Consider the following 18,053-nt stretch of genomic DNA (forward strand, 5'->3'; position numbering starts at 1 on the left):
CCTAACTTTTGTATGGGAGGTGGGCGTGGTTATGACCCGATTTCTTTCATTTTTGGACTGTATTAGGAAGTGGCTAAAAAAACGACTACAGAAAGTTTGGTTTATATAGCTCTATTGGTTTGCGAGATATGTACAAAAAACTTAGTAGGGGGCGGGGCCACGCCCACTTCCCCAAAAAAATTACATCCAAATATGCCCCTTCATAGTGCGATCCTTCATACCAAATTTTATTTCCATAGCTTTATTTATGGCTTAGTTATGACGCTTTATGTGTTTTCGGTTTTCGCCATTTTGTGGGCGTGGTAGTGGTCCGATTTTGCTCATTTTCAACCTTCCTATGGTCCCAAGAAATAAGTGTGCCAAGTTTCATCAAGATATCTTAATTTTTACTCAAGTTACAGCTTGCACAGACGGACGGACAGACAGACATTCGGATTTGAACTCCACTCTTCACCCTGATCACTTTGGTATATTTAACCCTATATCTAACTCGTTTAGTTTTGGGTGTTACAAACAACCGTTATGGGAACAAAACTATAATACTCTCTTTAGCAACATTTGTTGCGAGAGTATAAAAATATAAGTTAAGTTTTCACTTTTAATTCGTTACGAACCTTTTCAAACATCGCCTGCGTCTGTTTGTAAGCCTCGAAATTCGATTTAACCCAACGATGTCCCCATCGTTCCGATAGTTTCTTTGCCTCCGGCGTGCCCAAGTTCTCCAAACCGATAACGAGCAGATATTGCATTGGTGGCCACACATTAGGGAAGTCCCATTGTTCACCTGTTGACGCAAGCGTATTTGGCACGCCACCGGGGTAGGTGTCCAATTTCAAGTTATCAATGTATTTTAGTACAGATGCTGAGATTCTCTTGGAGTCGGTGGTATTAAATGCGCCCGTCCAGAGTGGTGCCAGATTGGTTGGTACAAAGTAATTGCGTGGTTTTTGATTGATCATGTCGTAGTCCAGCCAAACTCCGACATCATTATTCCAGTGTATAGCTTGGATAGCCTTGAGAAAGTAAAATTACACCAGAAAAAAATATAAATATTTTTATTCATAGATGAATATTTGTAAGAATTGTTGCGACGACTCGGCAACGGAACTGATTAATAAATCTACTAGTATAACTGTAATAATATATAAACTTGTCTATGAGAATTCTTTTGAAGAAGTTAGTAGAGATGACAGTGCATTAGAATATATCTGGGGCTCGTTTAAGAACTTCCAAAAAATATTATAGTAAATCGGCAGTCGGTGCTCCACAACACTATGGATAGTCTGCCTTTAGAGCTATAAACAATTTAGTCTTGACAATGCTACATGCTTATTCTCCGTCTATAAACTATACACTCACCTCTAATATCTTTGCCGCCTTCAATTCATATTCAGTGCTTTTTGCTTTGTTTCCTGCTTTGTCATGGAATTCCGCAATCAGTTTTGCATTCCAGTGCAGTATGGCATTAAGTTCGACGGGTACAATTGAACGTGTCTTTAAATCGGTAAGATTACCATCGCTTGTGCCAGCCTCATTGATGAACCAACGTGAACTGAAGTCCATACCCGATTCGGCACCGGCCTTCAACTCGGAATAGTGTTGTTCCTTATCTTCATCGGTACGGAAAGCTGTCGATGTGATAATATCTTCACGATAAGATTCTGGCCGTGGACCGCTCGAACTATCTTTGTAGATGGCAACATCATAACCCTTCACCTGTACAGTGTGATTATTCATCCAATATTCAAATTCATGTTCCAAAGTGTCCAAAGCTTCCAAGGCGAGACTGTAATCTTTTTTGAAATCAACATAAGACTTGACCATAGCTGTCAATAGTGGAGGCTGTGAGCGACCCGAGTAGTAAACGCGACCACCGTTCGGTATGAAACCGAAACGTTGTACAATGGATAATAAGTTTTCGATCATGCCACGTGCTGTTTCATACATTTCCGAATACAATAGACCGCGAATAATCCAATAAGAATCCCAATAGTAAAATTCGATGAAACGTCCACCCGGCACGATGACGGGATGATCAACAGGTATTATCGAATAGTATTCTGGATTCTTGTGTACGTCTTCGATCATTTTGCGTCCCAACTCCTTCCAAATGCCATTCAAATCGGCTCCCCATTGTTTGAGATCAGGATCGTTGATGGCATTCAAGAATTCCGGATTTTCCTTCCAGTCGTTTGGCGTCCAGGGTTCAAATTCTTTACCGCGCTCCTCGAAATGTGTCTAAAATTAGAGTAAACAAAGAAAGATGTGTAGCTTAAAAGCTTTTGCTGAAAGTATTGTGGGAGCCACACTTACATCTACGAAATCACGTATCTCCTCCTCGGATGGTGTATTGTTGTGTTTCTGCATGAACTCGTTGAATTCCTCCATGGTTTTCTCTGGTCGATTCTTTAGCTTCATGTCGACAAACGTTTTTGAGTCCTTGAAAAGGTGCGCCATTTGTACGGTGTGCAACAGTGGTCCATGGCAATAGATTTGGCTAACGAGAAACAAAAACGGACAAATTAGCCATTTCAACCAAATACAAATGATCAACAAAATGTGTGTGAGGTTTTGTGAAACCATCTTGCAGTTAGGCTGTTGATCGTACGAAGATCTTACGCTCGTATGTAGTAACGCTCTTATAATAAATACGAACATAAATTTTTTTGTTTTTTATGGTAACTATGTATGTATGTAAGTCAATAAGTTTGAGTGATATCTTCGATTTGTGTCTAAAATTGTGTAGTTTTTTTGTACTCGATTTTACTGAGTACAAAGTGTCTGAAATCCTTAAGTATTAGCAGACGGCCTAGAGGGGTTTACCCAAACCAGTAACCCAAAAAATAAAAACCCGTAGACTGGAAGAAGAGCTTCTATATACTATGGATGATGGGCTTAGTTACTTAGTCTTGACCTACACAGTTCTTGTCGATTGAGTACCCTTAATATTGTTTTGCTGAAATTATTCGAGCTCAATTAGTTCAAACTAAAGGAAAGTCTGATATATATATATATATATATATAAAGGAAAGTCTGAGAATATATACCTTTTGGCTGTGCTGAACACGATATATGTCAATGTTCAGTTTAGTGATTGGAAAAAGTCTCCCTTGAAGTAAATGATGTGAAGGAAAGATGAATAACTTTTTAAGGTACATAAAAAGTTTTGCATTTGTTTTCCGAACCATCGACAGCGAATACCGATATTTCAAACGATATCTGAGATCGCTTATAAGCTTCATTTAGGTTGTAAAACGGAACAGCAAATATTCCGAAGAACTTTTACATTCAGGCTCAGTTAACGAACGAACGAAGGTTTTCGATGTGGCCTTCGTTTTTGATAGTTCTCCCGAAGGAGTAATTTATACTTGTAGACATAAATTTTGGCAAGATCTAAGTTATATATTGAGAGCATTACAGCCTTTTAAGATTCTTGCTTACAAAATGATATTACACTATACGGCAAAATAGATTTTTTTTCTGAGTATTGGTCCAAACTAACTTTTTTCGGGAGATTGATTCAACAGTTAAAAAAAATAATCTCCGAATTTCGAAACTGGCATTTACAAGTAAGGAAGGGCTAAGTTCGGGTGTAACCGAACATTTTATACTCTCGCAATTTATTTATTTAACTTTATTTATATTATATAATACACAATTTGATCCACATATTCGTCATATATATTGTATAAAGTCCATTGAAAGTTGAAAACCATAACATTAGGTTAGAAGCACCGAGGTCCTCGTGTTCGATATATGGGGCCTTAAAAACCTATGGTCCGATTTCGGCGATTTTTAGAATGGTGCTGCCACACTATAAAGGTAGTATTTGTGCAAAGCTCTGCACCGATATTTTCACTAGTGCTTACTTTATATATTGTAATGTAAACGATTCAGATCGTCTTTAAAGTTCTGGTATATAGGAAGTAAGCGTGGTTGTAAAGCGATTTGGCCTATTTTCACAACATATCATTGGGATGTAAGGAAACTATTACAAACCAAGTTTCATTGAAATCGGTCGAGTAGTTCTCGAGATATGGTTTTTGACCCATAAGTGGGGGACGCCACACCCATTTTCCATTTTTTAAACAAATCTCAGTGTAGCTTCCTTCTCCCATTTCTTATGTAAAATTTGGTGTTTCTGACGTTTTTCGTTAGTGAGTTAACGCACTTTTAGTAATTTTCAACCTAACCTTTGTATAGGAGATGGGCGTGGTTATTATCCGATTTCTTTAATTTTTGGATTGTATAAGGAAATGGCCAAAATAAACGACTGCAGAAAGTTTGGTTTATATAGCTTTATTGGTTTTTGAGTTATATACAAAAAACCTATTTGGGGGCGGGGTCACGCCCACTTTTCAAAAACAATTACATTCAAATGTGCCCCTATATAGGTTTTCGGTTTCCGCCATTTTGTGGGCGTGGCAGTGGACCGATTTTGCCCATTTTCGAAAGCGACCTCCTCAGGGTGCCAAGGAACATGTGTTTGAAGTTTCATTAAGATATCTTAGTTTTTACTCAAGTTATCGCTTGCACGGACAGACGGACAGACGGACAGACATCCGGATTTCAAATCCACTCGTCATCCTGATCATTTATATATATATATATAACCCCATATCTAACTCTTATATTTCTTGGTGACACAAACAACCGTAATGTGAAGAAAACTATAATACTCTGTGCAACAGGTTGCGAGAGTATAAAAATCGAAATATTTGGCTTCGAGGTTCGAAAAAAGATTTTTTTTAATTATTAGTAGTTTCAGAATAAAGTTACTAAAAATCCAAAATATGGATATTATATCCATACATTTTACTCTTAATTTAATTAAGCTAACAAGCAAGATGCTGAAGAAGGGTGAAAATTAGATCTTCGAAAAAAAAATAAAAAATTTATAAATCGAAATATACTGGATCCCTTATAATATCTGTCTAGTTATTTATACCATGACTAATCAGAAATCTTTCACTTTAATAAACATGAACGGTAAAATTTTGTGTGAAAAATTTGTAATTAACCAGAGAGAAAACCCATTTAAATTGCAATTAAATTATTTGTGGTATATGTATGTATGTGTGAGTAGTTATTTAATGATTCTTTCAACTGGTGTTAACTAAACGACTATTTTTCTGATGTGTTCTACCCCAAAACACCTACATATTTGTATATGTACATATACTTATGTGCCTATAGAGATGCCTGTAGATATATCACTCATTTTTATTACAAAAGTAAATTACACTTTCATTCAATTTAATGCTTGTACATTTAGAGCTGACAGCGATAATTTCACTGTAAATTATTGCAAATTTTCAACTTTGAAATTTCACCTTGAAACGATTGAAATTAGTGTCGCATGTACAATATATTTTCATGCTTTAATGCGGAACAAGAAGAAGAAACTTTCGGAAACAAATTCATAAATTTAGTACCGCTAAAAGACACGTACACAGTTTTTAAAAATATATGGAGACTTTTTGGAATTCGGGTTTTTTTTTATTGACTAAAAGCACAACTTACTCTTAAACAAGGGTTAAGGATTTAAAATATTGTTCTAACTTTGGAAAAATAATATTACTTTTTTCTCGCAGCAAAAATCGTTGAACACGTAATTCGTTCTTGTAAAAGAATAAAGATTTCTGAGTATCACTGAATGGTGCAAATAACGTATTTATACGGATTCATCAAAGCTTCGTTGTGCCGACGTGTGAGAGCTCACATTGCTTGCCAGATGGAGTGAGTGATTTAAAGTGACGTCACTTTAGCTAAAAAATGTTAACTTGAAATGAGTAAGTGACTGAGCAGTAATATGATTATTTAATAAATATACAATTAAAATTTTAAAATAAACTCATTTCCGTTCGGTTAAGTTTTCAGATATTCCATTAACATTGAATTCGATGGGTTACAAGAATTTTGAGAAAAATTATTAGTTAGTTTTAATATTTAAAACGAAGAGCATTACCGAATAAAAAGGGAAAAACGAAAACAAGGAAAACCGAATACGATGAAGATATTAGGTCTAATACAAGAATGGTGTCTCCTGTTTGAAAAATTTTAAATATATATTTTTTAGAATTAACGGCAATCTCGGTAAATACTTATTCATTTGTTGTAGAGCTCTTGGTATTCGACTAAATGACTAACCGAATTAACCGAATAGGGCATTATTCGAATAATAATATTCGGTTCGTCAGTCATCGACTATTCGGTTAACCGTTGTCGACTATTCGAACGTGCAAGTTCATTAATTTTCTTATTTTTATTGAAAAAAGTGAAACATTAAAACTATCAAAAAACTTGCTTTAAAATACAAAAAATAACAATGATTTCACGGCAACCATTAAGTATTGACCAAATAGTTTTTAACCATTTCAACTGGGCGAATGGATTAAATCAGTATTTTTTATAAAACGTCTATTTCGATATTAGAAAGTTAAAAGGTTAACATTTGTTGGTTGCAAGCAGCTTCGACGTGGTGTCACAATGTGTCCAGCAATGGAGAACGTCCTTTCTGATTCTGATAAAGTGGCTGGAATGTGGAAACTTTAAAAAATCAAAGGCTGTTTGGGTTTCAAACAATTTTCATTTATTCGAATAGTGACGGTATAACTATTCGAATAACAGCAGTAGAACGACTATTCGAATAGTACTAACCGGTTAATATTTATACGAACGGTTAAAAACCGAATATTCGAATAATCGGTTTTCAGGTTAATCGAATAATTTTAAGAGCCCTAATTTGTTGACTTGAAGTTTGGAGTTTGAAAATATTATTTCTACTTGATTTTAATTATTGACTAATTAATATATCTCTTAAAGACTCCATTCTAATTTTTAAGGGTTAACAATAATCAGAATCTGGTCTTATGAGAAAAGAATTATTATTATATTTTTATTCACTCTTAATCATTTTCAATAATTTTTGTAAATAAATTCTCCAATACACCATTAGGCTCTTAAAATGTATTATATATATGTATATTTCATTTAAATATAGAGTCACGACATTGCAACTATCATCAGCTTTGAACCCATCAAAGCCAATTCTTATACCAGATCCATGTTTCTTTTTCTCTTTAAACCATTTTCAACAAGTTTTGCATAACATCACTTACCAAGAGGCCGGCTCGCCATCATTGTAGAGTCGTTTCTGTATCGAATTACAGCAGATTCCACGACCAAAGCTCGTGCGAACACATAGATTTAGTATGACAAGCGCACTAATTGGTATAAAGCGCGAGCTTATAACACTTTTCATCACTATCATTTTGCTGCTTTTTGTTTATTTTATTTAAATGTAATAATACTTTTAATTAATATACTTAAGTAGTTAAGTATGGGTTTAGATTTTATTTAATTGAACGTAACTCATTTATATTTGTTACGAGAATAATACTTTTGGTATAACTGCTAAATTTTTTTTTAAATATTTTAATTTTTCCTTTTTGTTGTTTTTTTAAATTCGACTCGGAATGATTCCGATTTCGATTTTAATGTTTTGCTGTCCGTCTATAACTTTTTCATGTATGAATTTATAAAACTGAACTTGAGAAACACTGCTAAGGAATTAAAAAAAATTTTATTATTCTTTTTTAGAAAGGAATACAAAAACGCGTCCTTAAAGAACTTTTAAACAATTAAGGCGTTAATTTCCTTTTTCGTGCACAGTTTTTATAATTACAACAAATAATTTTACTTTTTTTTATTTTTTCTTTCAATTACGCGTAAATTCTTCACACACAAACATATATATTTATTACAAATTAATATTTCGTATGCCAGCTGGCGGACGCGGATATAACTCGTTCGTATTACTTATTCGTTACAGTAGACTTTCGTTAACAACGCTGCCGCAAATGTCGGAAGTGCGGGCCAACTTGTGAATGAACCATTCTAAAGCGTTTCTGAACTATTTATTTGCGGATTAAGGCAGGCAAGCGTACTCGCGAATATATATAATATACTATATGGTTATTGTGGTAAAGCTCAAACAGAGGATATACATACGAAATTTAATGTGTATTGGTTTGCGAAAATTGAAGACCACAATTTAGTGTGAATGAAAGTTAAGGTTAAGGCTACCCAGTAGGGTTCATTTTAAATGCAATTTGTAGAGTGTGCTTGAGACTGTTTTTTAACCAAATTTTATTTCATTCATTAGAAGAATTTCGAAAACTTATTCTAGGTCGGCACAGCTTCGGCGAACTCGGCGAAGTGATTGGAATCGACATCAGCTGACTTCATAACTTTGTCGAATCATGAGGGTCATAACGATCTGTCAGGAGTATTTTGCTGACACAAAGGACAGTCTAAGCCGTTTAAGTGAAACTCTTTGCAGTTGCGGAGATCTACCTACCTTGACCTAACCTATAACAAGTTCATTAAAATAAGTTTCGGTGATCTACCTACCTTGACCTAACCTATAACAAGTTCATTAAAATAATTTTCTTTCGACATCGAAAAATTCAATGATAAATATTAACTTGAGAAAGGTGTTTCCTATGACAATTCTGCATTTTTTTTGTGAAAAAAATGTAGTAGAGATTAAGGTTTTGGGATGTTTAGTCAAAGAATAAAAGAACTAAGGAAATATTTTAAAAGAAGGTGGCTCTGAGTAATATGGGAGCAAAAAATGATTTTCGGTATTTTACTGCTGCTCTTCTATGTGCTTATCCCTGTTTTGAGAGAAAAAATTTTTTTGGACTTAGAACTTTCCAACGCGCTTTTTTTCATTTAAATTCCACATACAATTTAGAGTTTTCTAACATTTGAAAATCAAACTCACTAAAATTATAATTTTGCACAAAAATTGAAAAAAAGTCTTTTCGAATATAATTTTGGTGTAAAATTTCCTACAGGGTACTTTAATTCTCGTTTAAAATCATATATTAGTCAATTTTCATCAAGAATCTGTCACATACATACATATGGAAATAGCATATGTGTGCATGTAGAGGTTTTATGAGTTTATTAATGTTTGCAAGCTGTGTGGTGGTGTTGGTGGACTCAGCGTACTTTTCTATTTTTAAACTGATCACTAGTGAATTTAATCGGTAATTGTGAAAGTACCGTTATTCATCACATAAATTTGAACTTACACACGTTTATATGTATGTATGTATGAGTGGGTTTGTTTTTGTTGTGACTTATGGCGTTACATTTAATTTCAGTACGCCTCAGGAAGTAATTGTGGCGAGTATATTCATTTAACTACAACTACTATGAAATATTTATATGACATCCACACATACATGTAAACATATTTACGTAGGTGTTGGGGGTGTGAGTAGTTATGCAATTTGTCGGGATCATGACACAACTTTTAGGTGAAATATATGCAGTTAATTGTCGTTACACTTAGTGAAAAAAGGCTGTGTACACAGTTGGAGAAGGTAATTGAAATCTTATAAATTATTTTAGACTCTCACTGCCACACCCACAAAATAGTTGTTTGCAAAGTTAATTCAAGTAACCAATTACTATCATTTTTGGGTTAGGTGACGAAAGTAGTTGGCGTGGTCCTGCTGGTGTAAAATATAAGCACGTCATTAAAGTGAGTTTACTAAGAGAGGCTTGGTATTCATTTATTGGATATTTTCACGGATGTTACAGGGTAAGTAAAATGTTCACATCCCTTATACATTTTCTAAAGCTACTAATACTAAATAAATTTTTAATCATGCATAATTTACGGATCAGGTCAATAATTAGATAAAAGGCGGTTGTATCAGAACCGATGTTTAGGTGAAATCACATACATATATAGCAATCAAACAAAACTTTGAACACATCTTTGGTTCAAGAACATTTTGAAACTAATATAAAACGGACCGCCACGTCCACTTTCATTTTAATGTTATTTTGAAAGATTTTTACACTGTTTACAATTAACCGGCTCTAATTAAAGTAAATAATCCGTTTAGTTACTAGAATCCCAAATATTTGCATGTGATCTGGATACTTAAAAGAAATGCTCAAAACCCAAATGAGTTTAAATTATTTTTGTGCAACTCATCGAGGTTTACAAGATCCTTCTGAACAATTCGTAGTTTTAAATACATAGTATAAAGGCATCTTTACAACTTCTGGCACCGAGATAATTTTTCTAAAACCACGCAAAGCCTATTCGTATGTCAGATATATATATTAAATCTCATAGTTTTCTTCTTTCTTTTTTAATTTTCTATTCACAATTATTTTGATAACAGAATTATCATATAAATTTGTCTCAAATTACATAGTTTGGTAATTGGACGAAAATTTTTGTTCAACAGTGTAAGTACACGATATGTAAATTTCAACGTAAAATTGTATTTTTTTGATAAACTTGCATTTTATTTATTCATAATATGTAAGTATGTTATCTTTGGCACCCAGGGCGGCTTTCATGCTGACCGTGTTGATGGGTGTGTGGTACTTTAATTAGGGTGTTAAGGCGCTGATTATCGAGGTTCCAGACGTGTGTAAATCCATGTGAATATAACGGATTGATATATTACCTGTGATTTTCAAGCACTTGACACATTTTAACTGAAATGTAAATTATTGCCTAAGCGATTTATCTATTTTTTTAGTGCAACATTGTAACTGTTAAAATTTGTTTACAAGGTTTATTTTAAAAATAGCTGTAAATACTAATGCATTTCTCGCATAAACTTGCATTTTTAATTTTAAGAGTTTTTCTGTTTCTTTTTATATTATTGTTTTTGAGATTTTGTTTTTGTTATATCCATTGTATATATGATTATATTTTTTATACACCCTAACTGCAGATCTCATTAAATTCGATCACCTCATCGGATTTCATGCGATTTCATGCCTAATATGATTTCATTTCGTATTTGTACTTACAATTGGGCATCTTCGGTGGCGCTGCAAATGCAAATTTGGGAAGGGAAAAGAAAGAAAAATCATCATAAATTAAATATAAAAAACTTTTGTTTGAATAATAATTGAACAGTGGCGAAACGTGATATTATACGCATATGCATTTTTATATATAAATATATATATTTCTTTAATTTCTCCCGAAATCTCATTCGCATAAGTCAGACGCAATTTTTTGAGAAACTTGTTACGTCAGTGACTGTGATCGGGTATTATTTAATTAATCACACATTTTAACATATAAATGCACGAAACTTAAACCGTATCACACACACGTAGGATATATTCATATGAACCTACATGCATATGTATTTATATAAGTTTATCGTTTTAAACCTCACTACGTAAAACATTTAACTCGTTTAACGTCGTAAAAAAAAAACAAATATTTGTGAAATTGAAGATTGCATTGATTGAGATAATTGCAGTAAACAAATTAATCTAATTGAATTTACTTTCCTTTCTTTCCTTTTTTTATTGACAAAATCATCATACACAATATGTATATGGTTTATATCTTTGTAGAGATATCTGCAATTGTGAATAGAGAATTTTTTTTCGAGGCTTTCGCTATAATATCGGATAATCATGCATCATTTAAGTTCTCTGCATAGACTGTTTCTCGTTAATATTCCCTATAGAGGTAACTGGAAGAATTATGATTGTTTTAATAATAGTCTGTGACATTTTGCCTCGAACATTGACCTCAGTTGATGAAATATACTTTATTCCTACATAGAAACCTTTATTTCTACAAAATAACCGTTCTACAGAAGACTCAAAGCACTCAGTTTACTAGTCTAAAGTTAATCTATCTTTTCCACGTTGAATATTTTACATTTGTTGTCTGATATTAGATGAGCTCATTGAAAGTTCTTCCAACGAATGTTTGGAGTTCCATATAGGCGTCTTTAAAGCTTATCCGCATGTAAGATGTGTTATTGATGCGCTATAAAGCCTATGAGCTTGTTGGAGAGAACTTCAGAACTTTCTAAGCTAAAAGCACTCTGAAATTCTGGTTATCAACTGTGGAGATTCAAAAATTGTAAAATGTTTTAAAATAGATTTTACATAGCAAAAATATTCAGAACTCCTTCAAAATATAAAAATTATGGCTTTTAAGTAGTATTTTTGCCAACCTATCGTGTCCCAATATAATCGCACGTGGGTTAACCCACCTACAATAACCTAAATGTTAGCTAGACTCTCTTGTAGAATTTCAGTTGCATTTCTCTACCGGGTGCTTTTCAGAGAGTTGCGTGTTCGCATTGTGTGTACTTGTAAGACACGTGTGACGAGTTGATTACAAGTATTAACGTAAACATGTAAATTAAATTGAATAATTTTTCCAGTACGTTTGTCTGCATTATTATCGCACATTTTATTTATAAAATGTATGCGAAACAAAAGAATACAAGAAGTGTCAACTTGCAATTTCGGATGCTCAAGTTAATAAACGAGAGAAGAATATCTATCTGAGGGATACATGGAGAAAATAAACTAAATAATATTCTTAACTCAATCTGTTTTAAGAAAATTAGCATTTAGCTCACTCTTTTCGACAGAAATTGGCTTACTTAATAGAGGAGAATTTAAAAAATCCAACAAAAGTGATAGCTAAAACAGAGTTTATGATTAGAAATAAAGGCGTATTCCATGGCATTAAAATTAAAAGCATTAAATAACTTAACAAAAAAATATTTGTGTGAGAATTTGTCAAAAAAGTGCGATAGTATTTATCAGCTACCCCGCAATCGCTAATAAACTGCAGGGCGGCAATTAAGTTTCCTGTCATAAAATTACTTTCTTTCTGAACTCCTTCATTTGGTAAACAAGCGGAGCATATAATAACCGTTATAAAATTCTAACTGCTTTTTTTGGCAGCAGGGGATTTGCTGATAACTCTTTAAAGCAGTCATTAATGAGGTTCTCTATTGTTGAAGTGCTTAAAAACTTTAAACATGTCAAAGAAAGTATAAAAAATGTCAAATATTAGATAGCTTATCTAATCAGTCATTTTAAAGGTTTATATACATACATACATGCATACAATACAAATTTAGAACTGTGTGTTTTGCAGATTTCTGAAGGCCTAAATCAAAGTTCAATATCTTCGTAATCATTCCTTGAATATTATCGTACAAATGCATCAATAATAATCTGTGTTGTTAACATAAATAAAAATATAAGTGATTTTGATTTATACTTAAATAAATTTAAGATTATTAAAGTGATACGATTTTTCTGATTTTTTGGAACCAATATTGTATATCAGTTGTGATTTAGCTCTACCTCTATGGATTCTAGTGTCAACTCTATTTTTCGGAACAAGATTTTAGCTACATATAAGTTGGAGGAGTTGAGTTTATATGTTATGTTAGAAGTGAAAGTACTGTTACTTCATGCATTATAAAATCATGGAGGATGCTTTTTATACTTTTGTAACAAAGTTGCTAGAGAGTATTATAGTTTTGTTCCCATAACGGTTGTTTGTAAGACCCAAAACTAAACGAGTTAGATATAGGGTTATATATACCAAAGTGATCAGGGTGAAGAGTGGAGTTCAAATCCGAATGTCTGTCTGTCTGTCCGTCCGTCCGTCCGTCCGTCCATCTGTGCAAGCTTTAACTTGAGTACAAATTAAGATATCTTGATGAAACTTGGCACACTTATTTCTTGGCACCATAGGAAGGTTGCTTGAGCAAAATCGGACCACTGCCACGCCCACAAAATGGCGAAAACCGAAAACACATAAAGTGCCATAACTAAGCCATAAATAAAGGTATAGAAATAAAATTTGGTATGAAGGATCGCACTATGAAGGGGCATATTTGGATGTAATTTTTTTTGGGGGGTGGGCGTGGCCCCGCCCCCAAATATGTTTTTTGTACATATCTCGGAAACCAATAGAGCTATATAAACCAAACTTTCTGTAGTCGTTTTTTAGCCACTTCCTAATACAGTCCAAAAATGAAAGAAATCGGATAATAACCACGCCCACCTCACATACAAAGGTTAGGTTGAAAATTACTAAAAGTGGGTTAACTCACTAACATAAGAAATGGCAGATGGAAGCTGCACTCAGATTTTTTTACAAAATGCAAAATGGGCGTGGCGTCGCCCACTTATGGGACAAAAACTATACCTCAGGAACTACTCGACCGATTTCAATGAAACTTGGTTTGTAATAGTTTCCTTACATCCCAATGATATGTACTACACGCCTACTTCCTATATACCAGAACTTTGAAGACGATCTGAATCGTTTACTTTACAATATATAAAGTAAGCTCTAGTGAAGATATCGTTGAAGAACTTTGCACAAATACTATGTTCATAGTGTGGCAGCCCCATTCTAAAAATCGCCGAAATCGGACCATAGGTTTTTAAGGCTCCATATATCGAACACGAGGACCTCGGTGGTTCTAACCCAATATTATGGTTTCCAACTTTCAATGGACTTTATACAATATATATGACGAATATGTGGGTCAAATTGTGTATTATATAATATAAATAAAGTTAAATAAATAAATTGCGAGAGTATAAAATGTTCGGTTACACCCGAACTTAGCCCTTCCTTACTTGTTCTATATTAATTTAGAAAGAGGACTGATTCAATACAAATATTTACTTCTTAAGAATATATGAAAATGTATTGTATACCCTATTAATTACTTATTTTAGGCTCATATCAGACGAGTTCTAATGAAGTCTAATGAGAGAATTTATCTCCTAACCTTAAAATCTTTCAGAAACATTGCAGATTAGTCGTAACAATAAAATCAATGCCGCTGATTTCGCTTAAGATATCGGATGTGTTATTCAATAACAGCTTAAAATCTCTGTTGAAAGCTTTCTGTGGGGTTTCTAAGAAAAAAATAAGATAATCTGACAGTAGAACAATGTGAAAGAAAAAATATCTTGATCAAATTATAATATAGTAAATACCACTGTAGTACTGTAGCAAATTAAGACAAATCTATAGCTTCTTGTCATAACTTTCACAAATATTTAAGTAAATAAATAATAAAATAAAATAACCACACACGTAATCGAGGGAATTTTAAATCCGTGTGCATTTAGTGGGGAATTGAAATAAAATTAAGTAAACATTGCTGATATTTAAAAGTGTGCCGAAATGACTATTAACATCATAGCACACTTTTAATTGTATATAGTACTCTTTAAAAAACAAAAGCAAGTCATTTAACACAGTTACTGATAACATATCTCGTGCTGGTTGAAACAATAAAATAAATCCTTTCCAGTATATACACATCCTATACTCGTATAGCCATAATATTATATGACAATTTGTTTTAATTGACTAGAATCGCAGTCTCATTAACTGTTTTTATGATTTTAGAAGTGGTGAAAAGTGTCTAACTAATTTTCTTAGTAGTTGTTGTACGTGCATAGGTAAGTAACTTGAAGTAGATAGAACTTGTTGTTTAGAAACAAATAAACCTTAAATAAAATAGATAATTAAGATTATCTATTAGATTGCTGATGTAGATGTATAGACGAGAGTGGTGGCTATGCGAAGAGAGAAATTTTTATAAGGAAGCAAGTGTTAAAGTTCTAAATATATTTCTAATAGGCTTAATTAAAAGCTGCTAAGTAAGTATACAACAATTGTCGGATAACATCAAGTTTGAGAAGTGAAATCAGCAAGATTAAAGCAAAACTTATAGCGGAGCATGAAATTATATCATAACCCTGACTAGGGCAATTAAAAGCTAAAATAGTTTAATAGAAATTATGGACACTAATTCATCTGAGCGGTTGTAGTAAGTTCGTCAATCTAAATGTTATTGAAAAACGAATAATAGCCGTCTTCGATACGCTAATACTCCAGTTAATCGCTACCCAAAAATTTTACATTAGAACAAAAGTTACTCAACTAATTTCAATAGATTAAGGACTTGTAAGCATCACATTAAGTCTGTAGTACAAACCCTTCTATTCTGACTCTATTTAATTATGCCAGTCTCTTTAATTTATACCAGTTCTTTATTCTATTCACCACTCCCCAAGTTGGTTGAAACGTAGTTAGGTTATGATAAATGTAGTTGTCATTTCTTTCAAGTATGGAATAAAAAGTAGACAATATTTATAGTGTGCATTTGAAAATAATTTTTTTTTATAGAAAAATGCATACATTGCAAAAGTTGCAAAAGTGGTTTAAAACATGTTTTAATGCATTTTTATATAAATATTTAATTTACATACATGGAGAACAAGAAGTGTAAAAATTTAATGAGCAAACCTGTTAATTATGGCACAAATATAATAAGTGAGTTTGACAGGCTCTTATTTTTTATAATATTTATATGCATATGCACGAATATGCATTAACTGGATATATTAAGTGAATCTGCGCTGCGGTAGATAATGTCGTTTTGGACACGTGGAATCTAATTTGCAATTATAATATATATGTATATATATTATTTATATGCAAGCACATCGTTCTTAGTTAGTGAATGTTTAAAAAAAATGAAAGTTGATACTGCACTAAGACATCACAATTTGTGTTAATGAGTTAGTGTTTATTCGAGTATACTAGACAAATAAGTGCATTAATAGATTCAATTGCATATTAACAGTTAAATCTTTAATTAGAAAATTTCTATTACTAAACTCGTAATTAATTTATTTCAATCTACTAATTGCATTAAAAATGATACAGTGATATGGGTACCTCGGTGCTATGAATACCTCGGATTTGTGGACGTAACTTTGGTTGTGGTTTTTAGCTTATGATCATATATCATCGGAAACAAAATCAATTTTAACGAAGATCATTTACAAAATTAATGAAAAATAAATCAAAATTGAAGATCGTTATGATTGAGATATGAAATCAAATCTGGAGCTTAAAAAATGCATTTGAGCTCTGTTGAGGATTGATATTGTTATAAGATTTTACTAGGGGTACTCTGAGATTTCTTCTTCAAATTTAAGGATATATGTACAGTACATACATATATTTATTATTAAGAAAAGAAATAATTAATTCATAATGACAATAAATACATAATATTATACATTTAAACAAAGGTCTACAACTTTGCTTCCGCCGTTTTCCAATAGATGTCTCTAAGGTCAAGCACTGGTCGATTAAATCGATTTTTTTATATCGATCTTGGACATTTGTGTCAACATTAACCCAACAAAATATTTGTAGAGATCTGTTTGCATGCCAAACTTATTCTCAACTGAAAATGTCACTTTTTGAGCCGAATTCTCGACATTTGCGGGAAATTTTGCTTTTCTTTTTTGATTCCAAGAAAAGTGCAGCTGAGGCTCTACGAATGCTTTCGGATACGTACGCTTAGGCTGTCCTAAGTGAAAAAACCTTAAATTTATAAAAAACGGCGGAAGCAAAGTTGTAGACCTAATATTTTACTATTTGGTTACAAAGACTAAAATTATTTTATAAAAAATTTATAAAAAATTCAAGAAAACAAAATTATATTATATTATTGCAATTAATATAAAAAATATTTATAATTGTTATGAATCATTTGTACAAATAAAAGATTATATTTATTCACATTGATTAGGAATTAACTTTACATATATAACTTTGCAAAAAATTGCAACAAATAATTTCACAATTAATTGCACTTCAGTTATTTTCATTGTATGTATTTCACACAGCGCTAAAAACAGACAGCACAGTTATAACTTTTAAAAACACTTAAATCAAAATTATTTTATTTTGAAATGACTGAAGTAGCGCTCATCTTTTGGCGTCTACAAGTAGTGCAATTATTTTTGCATTATTTGTTAGACTTTAGAGTTGTGAGACATGTAAAAATGCATTAATATTGAAGCTAATTTTTTCCTCAAATATTAAATTGCGAAGTAAGACTGAGCGTCATACAGATACGAACGCCTACGTCAGTAAACAGTTTACAATTTATAAACATTGCATACAATTTTCGTATTTCCTTATATTTTTATAGCGCCGTAAATTGTATTGTATTGTAAATACTAGTGATACATATTTTTAAGTCTACCAAATATTGAAAACAATGTAATTAATTAACATTCTTAATAATTTGATATGTTTAAGTTTTTTAATTTATTAGTTGGTTAATTATTAATTTTATATGTGAATTATATTATTTTAAACGTATGTAATGTAA

The 18,053-nt window shown here is 32.3% G+C and overlaps 1 protein-coding gene across 4 annotated transcripts in view; it reads right to left on the bottom strand.

Annotated features, from left to right (window-relative positions):
• The window catches only part of Rabep1_0 (trehalase), a 35,272-nt gene that overhangs the window by 2,536 nt on the left and 14,683 nt on the right, over positions 1-18,053 (bottom strand). For 2 of the 4 annotated variants that reach the window (XM_029042694.2, XM_054233153.1), the window contains exons 2-5: positions 10,858-10,878; positions 2,314-2,497; positions 1,360-2,238; positions 615-1,013 (exon numbers count right to left, since the gene is read on the bottom strand). In XM_029042694.2, the coding sequence (XP_028898527.1) occupies positions 615-1,013; positions 1,360-2,238; positions 2,314-2,497; positions 10,858-10,878 (1,483 nt within the window). Of the gene's footprint in view, positions 1-614; positions 1,014-1,359; positions 2,239-2,313; positions 2,498-7,121; positions 7,566-10,857; positions 10,879-18,053 lie in introns of all 4 variants that reach the window. The other 2 variants (XM_011190218.3, XM_029042693.2) reach the window with 2 other exon arrangements.

Source organism: Zeugodacus cucurbitae, chromosome 6 (genome assembly GCF_028554725.1).
Source record: "Zeugodacus cucurbitae isolate PBARC_wt_2022May chromosome 6, idZeuCucr1.2, whole genome shotgun sequence".
NCBI classification, from domain to species: Eukaryota; Metazoa; Arthropoda; class Insecta; order Diptera; family Tephritidae; genus Zeugodacus; species Zeugodacus cucurbitae.